General features: G+C 40.9%; 1 protein-coding gene across 1 annotated transcript in view; it reads right to left on the bottom strand.

The window, feature by feature from the left end:
- Positions 1-2,298: 2,298 nt before the first annotated feature.
- The window catches only part of LOC143898301 (uncharacterized), a gene marked incomplete at its 5' end in the record, with an annotated part of 10,117 nt that continues 3,627 nt past the window's right edge, over positions 2,299-8,788 (bottom strand). Inside the window, one exon of the mRNA XM_077407680.1 lies at positions 2,299-2,316. Within this exon, the coding sequence (XP_077263806.1) occupies positions 2,299-2,316 (18 nt within the window). The remainder of the gene's footprint in view (positions 2,317-8,788) is intronic.

The following is an 8,788-nucleotide window of genomic DNA, read 5'->3' as shown; positions in this document are numbered from 1 at the left end:
AATCGATTATGCTCGGCAAGAACGTTATTCGCGAGTCGTCGCCACCGGACAGCGGAATTAAAAAAATCGCGGAATGTGTACGCAAGTCGATCGAGTAGGTACGATTCGATCGTCTCGCGCGAATCGAGAGACTTAATAGAGGCCTCACGTCGCCGGCAAATGACCGCGTGTTTATCCCGGCGTATGCTAACGATTTCGTGGAAGAGAGCTCGCCGAGCGTGCAACCTGGATCTATCCATCTAGACGTGTCTACCGAGACCCACTTTACGTCCTACATACTCTCTCCCTGTCTCTTTCTCTCTCTCCCTCTTCCTATTTACTTCCCCGCTCCCGTGCATGTCCATAATAGCGCGCTAATGCGCGACGCGTTACTCGCGGGTAATTGTAAGTACTGACTAGTTGATGAGTCGGCAAAATCGAAAGCCAAAACACGTCGGAAAAGCCAGAAGATAAGCGAGACTAATTATAAGAGGGGACAAAGAACAAGATAGCGAGAAGGAGTCGCAAAAAAGTAAATTTTTTTGTTACCAGACCTGCATAAAGATCAGTTTTGACGTGGTCGAAAAAGATTTCTGATCTGCCTTATTTATATCTTTCTTTTCTCTATAGCTCTCTCCTATGGCTGACTTTTGTACACAAATTTAATAATACAGAAATTACATTGTTCCATTTCTTCCTTTCTCTCCTAATGTCATATTTTACCGATAATAAATTACATATTTATAAAATAATTTAGATAATTTTTTTTTACCACTTGATTAATCAATACAAATAATAAATATACCAGTTCTTTGAATAATAGAAAAGTAATAATATATCATCAGAGAGAAAGAGAGAAAATAAAAGACTGAAGAATAGACTTTATAGGCGGAGAGCTGACGACACTTTTGGCCAAGTGATTTTATAAATCACGATTTTCCGTTATAACCTGCGTAGACGACTCTCCTTCGATAATCTAAACACCTGGCTGGCCGTACTTAGGGGGTTTAGAAGTACGCAGGTGAGAAAAAAAACGGATTTTCAAGTCATAGTATAAGTCTTAATTTTTATCGGATATTGATAATTGATCACTCAGGAACATGCAAATAAATTGCCAGTTCGATTGCTCGGGGGAAATTAGTCGCCAGGCTTAATTAAAAATAATTAAAAATAATTATTTTCAAGTCATACTATAAAAACTGGGTTTTTTTTACTAACAAGTATAGTGCTAACACATACCATCCAAAAAAGCCAAGTGAAAATTTTGGTGGCAACATCTCTAAAAAAATTATTGAAAATGCACAAAGCCGGCGGAGGGGTCTGACGGTTATATCCGGGCTATTAAGATATTAACCACTATAACTTTAATTTCGCTATTCTCTTATTATTACTCTTATTATTTCTCTTATTATTATTTAACTTCAAGTATTACGACAACTAATTATTTCTAAACACTTTTAAATTGAGACGCAGATCGTCAAATACGTGCAGGGTATTCGCTCCGACCTAAAATTCTGGATGGCATATTTTCCACGAAGCTAAAAGTCCCATTTTGCTCAGGTAGCATTTTGACGGAGGCAATGTTACGCGATATTAGAATACTGAAATATCGTGTTATTAAATATAAGTTAAAATGCAACGCAAGCCTCTTTATGAAAAAGTTCTCGACAGGATCACGATATTTTTTCATAAGGGCCAAAAGTTATTTCGACATTTCGGATGATAACCATCAGTTTCATTTGGAATAGCAGGAAGAACCATCTCGATATTTTAGCCCATGTGTAATTCTTGACTTCAAAACAATTCGACACTTCAATAATGTTTTTTCAGAAAAAAAGATAATTGGACAACCACCACTATCTTCACAAAAAACGCAACGTTGCGCCAGCAAAGCCATTTTTTTTATTTTTACATACTATTTATTATTTATCAATTTTTTCATAGATTGATACGATAATGATAGTTAATTTTTTTAGAGATGTTGCCACCAAAATTTTCACTTGGCTTTTTTTGAGTGGTATGTGTTAGCACTATATTTGTTAGTATAAAAAAATCCAGCTTTTATAGTATGACTTGAAAATAATTATTTTTAATTATTTTTAATTAAGCCTGGCGACTAGTTCCCCTTGAGCAATCGAACTGGCAATTTATCCGTTTTTCTTCTCACCTACGTACTTCTAAACCCCCCAAGTACGGCCAGCCAGGTATTCGGATTATCGAAGGAGAGTCGTTCACGCAGGTTATATAACAGAAAATCGTGATTTATAAAATCACTTGGCCAAAAGTGTCGTCAGCTCTTAGACTATTATCTCAGAACTCCTAGAATAAGTAAATCTCCTGAAAAAGAAAAAAAAATGGTGAAAAGACTGAAAGATTCATTGGTTCGAGAAACGATCTTGTTACACCTCAACGGTGGAGGTAGGTAAAAAAGAGAGGAAGAAGTGAGGGATGAGTTAGCCGAGGAATCTTAAGGGTGAGGTATTTAGAATACTTGACGTATCTGCCTAATGAGTATTCCCCGGCAAAGGAGGAGCCAGAGGAAAAGAGGCTCTTTTTCTTCGTGTCCCTCGCGTGTCATTTGCATAACGACCGAGAAAGTATGAGAGGCAGATGGAGAAGGGTGGATGGGAAGCCCCTTTAGGGCGATCACGTTTTCGCTGCAGTTCGTTTTACGTCTTTAGCGCATTCTCGAACGACCACTTTACAATTTCCGCCGTGTTACGACAATGTAAACGTCGGGAGCAAAGTGTACCGGATGATAAAAGGACCTCCGGGAAACGAGGAGACGAATATTAATGAAATTAATGAGACGAATGTATATAAAGCCGCGAAGTACAACACGGTTTTCTCCTTACTTAAGACTCGTAGAAACTTGGAGAAGACTTTTATTTGTAATTTCTAGCTAATTCTTATTTCGCGAACATTAGAAAATATTATATATGCTTGATCATTCTTACGTTCGTCTTGAACATTCACAATCGGCGAAACGAGTGCTTGTCGTGCGTCTTTCCAGAAAAATAGCGCGAGAGCACGCGACGCACGCTCTGTCATATCGGTATCCACGTCGCACGTATGATTATGCGATCTGGCACGATAATTATCCCGCATCGCCGTGCGCGATTCATCGAGTAACACGTCGCGAAGTGCAATTGCATGCGAAGCGAGAGAGAGAGAAAGAGAGAGAGAGAGAGAGAGAGAGAGAGAGAGAGAGAGAGAGAGAGAGAGAGAGAGAGAGAGAGAGAGAGTGCGTTATCGTGCGCGCGGTCTCTCGGGGCCAGGTGTTATTATTCTTCCCTGATTATTATTCTTAGCCGCCGCGTGTATAGGCCGGCGAGTCGACGGGAAAAAGTCGACGATGCACCGCTCTTCCGAGAAGTGATACTTAATTAATGGGCGACAGGAGAGGGAAGAGGGAGAGAGGGGATAGGGAGGGGGGGAGAGAAATGGGCGAAGAACAAACAGCGGGACAACCAGGTAGTCCACTCACGTAGATCTCGCGTTTTCACTCGACGACCAGCCGTGTAACGTCTCGTTGTCGTGATGGAAAACACCCTGCTCGCTGTGCGAGGCAGACAATTTTTACGTCGCTCACTTTTACATCGTTAACTGCCGCGGATGAATCAAATCAACCTACACGCGACATCCGCCCGTATTCCCGCGTTATTCCTATTTTAAGCCCAACTGCCTCTCAGGCAGATACTCTGTTTAGCTCTTTATTAAGTAACTTAACAAGCTCCTTTACTTTTAAGAAAGCTGAGATTGCAGGATGAACGATCGTACGAAGGTCGCAAGGGGAGAGACAGAACACCGTGACGAGACAAGACAGGCGAGACGGTTCGCTAATGCGACCATCAAAAGGACGGGAAGAGCCAGCATCGGTCACATCTGGCTGGACAATTCGCGCGTGATCTTTGTGCTTTATGGGGCGTGCGGGGATAAAACGACGGAAGGACGTTTTGCAAATACGAGTGCCGCGACCGTAAAGGGCAAGCACGCTCTCTTCACGCAAAGAGAGAAAGAATGTCATCGTCGCGGAACGACTCGTACATACCCGCAATAGCGATCGTCCTATTCAATGTCCTTTTCGCCATTTCGCGTTCGTGAAATGTCGCGCCAGTTGTAAAAACCCCCCTTCCTCTTTCTGGAGGAGAGATCTTCCTCCCTTTGTAATATTCTGCTCGCAACTGCGCGCTTCTGTTGTTTTGAGGATATTACAGTTACGAAGATATCGAGGTTCATGGGTCTATAATGGGGCTATAATCGTACGGTTTAATATCCATAATCAAAGTAGAACATTGGCAAAATATAATATATGTATAACGAATAATTTATAACGAATTTTGTCTTGAAAAATATTTAATTTGATACTTGACATATATATATATATAAAATATATATATATATATATTGGAAATTAGATTTTGAAATTCACGTTTCACTGAAAATAAGATAGTGGCAAGATAAATGTCGCTAATTAAAGTCACGTAGTAATTTATAAATGAGATGAAAATGTCTATTAATTATCACAAATGGGAAAACGTTTCAGAAAACGTGCATTTTTCGCAAACGCACGAACAATAGAAGTGTGGGAGTTTCGATGTGCACTTTGTATACGCTGTCGCGTGGCTGCGCGAGCACGTAGGAGGTATAAACTTAACTTTAATTAATAAAGTAGGAGAGATGCAATTAAGAAAACGATCGCAGCCGTTGATAAGTAACTCCGGTGAATAACAAGTGAGACAGTTATTACATCACAAAACTCAGATCGTTAATAATGGTCCTCAAAGCCACCAAACCAATCATTAACAACTACATTACCGTAAGTACCGACCGATAATAATTCCAAATACTTATCTTCATATGAGCTCCGTTATATCGATCATAATTAACTTTGCAGTAAAATTATTATTTAGTCCTTCGTTTTGTCTTCCGTCGACAGACAAACTTTGCTAACAGTAAATAATTCAAGAGACAAAATGTTAGAGCACTGAAATATGAGAAGAAGAGAGCGCAAATAAAACAAAAACCATCGTTTCCTCGTAGTCGTAATGAAAAAGCAAGCTCTGCTAGTTACAAAATTGGAGAGGACAATGAAATTGCCTTTACCCCTTACTATTCCCCTCGAGAAACTATACCTACTTCACGCAAGTTGGCGTGCAGGAAAGCCGCGTGTAACAGGCGCACAATGCCAAACGGCAGAATTCCCGCGGCTAATTCCACGCACCCGGTAGAAACGCGGGGCGACTTACTTAATTACAATTTTCTAGCTTTAAGCCCGGCGGCTTTTGTCATCGTCGCGATTAAAACGCGGCGGCGGTTGTTTTGATTCATGGTTGTTCGGCTGCTCTCGGGTGGTTTCATCTTGCGCGGTTCGCGCTTTCGAGCCCGTTTTAGGGTTCAAGGATCTTCCGTCAGTAGCCGGCTCTCGACTCAACCGATTATTAAATATCAATATTTCCTTCTCCGAGCACAATATATCCCCCTCGGCTTGGTTATCCGCCCGCGAGCGAGTCCGCGAGCGAGTCCGCGAGCGAATCTCTCTCGTTACAAAGGAGAGAATATCGCGCGTGGCGTGTGCGCCGGATGAAATTGCCGGTAGTACGCGACCGGCACTGGCGTGGTAGGATGTACAATACGCGGTTCTCGTAGAATATCCCTTACTCCGATAATGATCGCGGGAAATGGTATAGCATGATAATACACTGTACCACGGAAAAAAGGCGCGCTCTCTCGAAAAAGGCGCATGGTGATCGAATAGAAGATTATCCGAAGCGGAATTAATCTCGACGGCGAATTACTAACTCCGCTTCCCAGCGCGACCCTGACGCGCTCTATATGTAAAACGTCCGTTTGCATATTCATATATGATTTATTTACGAAAAATTACGTGTAACGTTTCGTATATCTGTTATATTTATGCGTATGGGTAAAATAGAAGTTATATCGCATTTCTCTATTATTCGCGTGAATTCCATATCGTATGAAAGTATTATATTATAAATATTAATAAAAATGATACATAGGCGATTAATAAAGTCGTTGTCTCGCCGATGCATTTTACGCCGAGGCAAAACATCCGAACTCGTATTATTTTATAAAACATTGCCACATAACAAATGGAGAACGCGGACGGCAGTATCGCGTAAAATTATCTGTCAGACATGGCGCGACATTTTCGCGACAGAAGCACATTTTTCATCACGTCGCGTGTACATATACATTACGCGTTTTGTAATATACGATTTTGGCGCGGCCCGCGTATGTGGAGACGAGAAAAAATTGAGCTATATTTATCGTGATAAAAGTAAACTCCGCTTAACGAAAGGCAGAAAATATACTAACCAGACGTTGGACAATTGTATCGAAATAAATGCGCGAGTAATTTTTAAACCGTTGTTTGGCGAAAGGAAAATTACGCGGTAACTTAGAGTTCGATGGACGAGGTTCCCTTCAAATGCTTGTGGCGATCGCAAGTTACCCCACAAGTTAAGGACTCGGCCTCGTTAGGGTAACGGGATGATTTCCGGAACTTGGCCGAAATTCAGTTTATTCGTGCGTGCAAAGGAAAAGTTACAACTCAAGCAGGAATAAGGGCCAGCAATTTTCTATATGGGAAATAACTTTCCTCGGTTGCCCTCCTCGTTCGCTAGCGTCGAGTTACTTACTTCCGCTTGGAAAACGACTTCTGACGTTATGTTGTATATTATTGTAGCCTTTCCCACATATGTCGAAAGTTTGTATTATGACGTAACATTTGTCATAAAATTAATAAGCGATGATAATTTATTATATGTTTGTTACTCCAAGAATAATAGCTAAATGTTTATTTCATTATTATATGTCTTATCTTTCAAATTTATATTATATCTTTAATATCTTTCAAAAAAAATTTTTTTTTTTTATATCTTTAATATATTATATATCTTTATATAAATATCTTTAATATATCTTTCAAAATTATATATGTCGTAGATATATATTGTCATATATTCTTAAATATAAATTTCATAAATTTTTCACAAGATTACATTTCTCGTACAATTAAATTTAATTAATTACCTACACTAAAAAAAATTTATTATTTGCAAGCAAATAGATTTCTTTGAATTTAGTTTCCTAAGAAAACTATAAATTCAAAAGAAACTAAATTCTAGGAAATCTTTTTGCAAATAATGAATTTTTTTCTAGTGTAGTATATGGACGCTAAATAAAATAACAAATGTAAAAAACTATTTTTTCACAAATTACCGGCAAAGTTTTTAACGATTACACACTCTTTATGTACGCGTTTACGAGGAAACTCCATTTGAATACGTGGCGCATAAAGACGATGTAAATGTATTCTCGAAAAGATATTTCTATTCAATCGTATAAGCTCGGGGCGCTCATTACTCCGAATGCAGACCGGCTGACACCCGATACATTTTACTCTAACGGGCGCGACGTCGTTAACGTATCTCAAGACCACATGCTGCATCCGTTGTCAAGCGACATTGTTGCAGCGTCGATACGTTCCGCGCGAGGAGGAAAAGACTTTTCGAGGCGGTGCGATCGACGAAATCGACAGGTTCGACGAGACGATTCGTAGGCGTATGCCGAGTATTATTTTTCCGCATTGTTACGTTTTAATAAAAATCCTCCCTCATCCTCCTCCTCCTATCCTTCTTCTTCATATTGCAAAGACTGAATATTAATCGGTCGCTACCAGCGAGTAATATCGAGTCCTCGTAGAATCCGTCCGTCCGACGTTTACGTCGTCTCACGCGCTGTCATTGTCCGTGGTATTATATTTAAATTTCTACGTGCACCCTCGCGCGGGTATGTGCGTGGGATGTCCCGGCGACGACGCGACGGGCATACTAATTGTTTCACCATCCAAAGTTCGCTTTTTTTCTTTATTACGTTTTCACGGGGAACTTTCGGAACCGATGTTCGTTTCGCCGCTGCTTCCGTCGCGCCCACCCTCGTACGAGGATCCCGTCGAGTTCATTTCAATCACAATGGACGAGCTCGTCCGAGTTTCCAAAAGAAAAAGGGAAAAGGTCTATCTATATTCCGCCCGAGTATCTAAAAAATTACCCGACAGGAAATTGCAAGGAGTTATTAGCCAAACTGGAAAGTCACCCGTGCGCTTCTTGATTGATGACGAAGTCTCGTATGAATAACGCTTGATTGAGCATCAATTGCCAATTTTACACTAATTTTGCCCGGTAAATCTGACATATTGTCTTAGATATCTTTTCTTTCTGGAATGACTCGATAGCAAAATCTAGCAACCGATATAGCCGAACGTTCCCTCTTTCGTATTCATATATGATCGAAGCTATGATTGAAGATACCCGATCACCGTAGCAACTGTCGCGTCATGGTCCTCGTTTTGTTACGCTCGCGCGTATCATTAATTTGCGAGCGAACCGAACGGATCGCGTCGTGCGGGGAGAGACATTTATCACAATGAAGATATTATCGAGATATCTATCGTAGCACGCGTAGCCGACGGGACATAGAGCGGAGTGGCGGCTGATTGTTGACTCGATTACAGCGCGCACGGGACAAGAATCTGAAACGTCCTCTCTCCGTCGAAGAGAGTGATATCTGCTCGGGTAGAAAAAAAAAAAGATGAGCGATCGAGCAAGTCTCTCCGCTGATGCCGTCTACTCGTCTCTACTTGTCCGTCCCAGCAGCTCGTGGAGAGTTATACTCGCGTAAACTACGAGTATCATATATAAACTGGTTATTATCGACGATGGAAAGCTAGTCTATACGCAGCAACGTATCCCGACGCATAAACTTCGACCGCAGGGAGGAG

This window comes from Temnothorax americanus, unplaced genomic scaffold (genome assembly GCF_048541705.1).
Source record: "Temnothorax americanus isolate GAGA-0224 unplaced genomic scaffold, ASM4854170v1 Scaffold23, whole genome shotgun sequence".
NCBI classification, from domain to species: domain Eukaryota; kingdom Metazoa; phylum Arthropoda; class Insecta; order Hymenoptera; family Formicidae; genus Temnothorax; species Temnothorax americanus.
The sequence above is the reverse complement of the archived record's forward strand: the minus strand, read 5'-3'. Positions and strand labels throughout refer to the sequence as shown.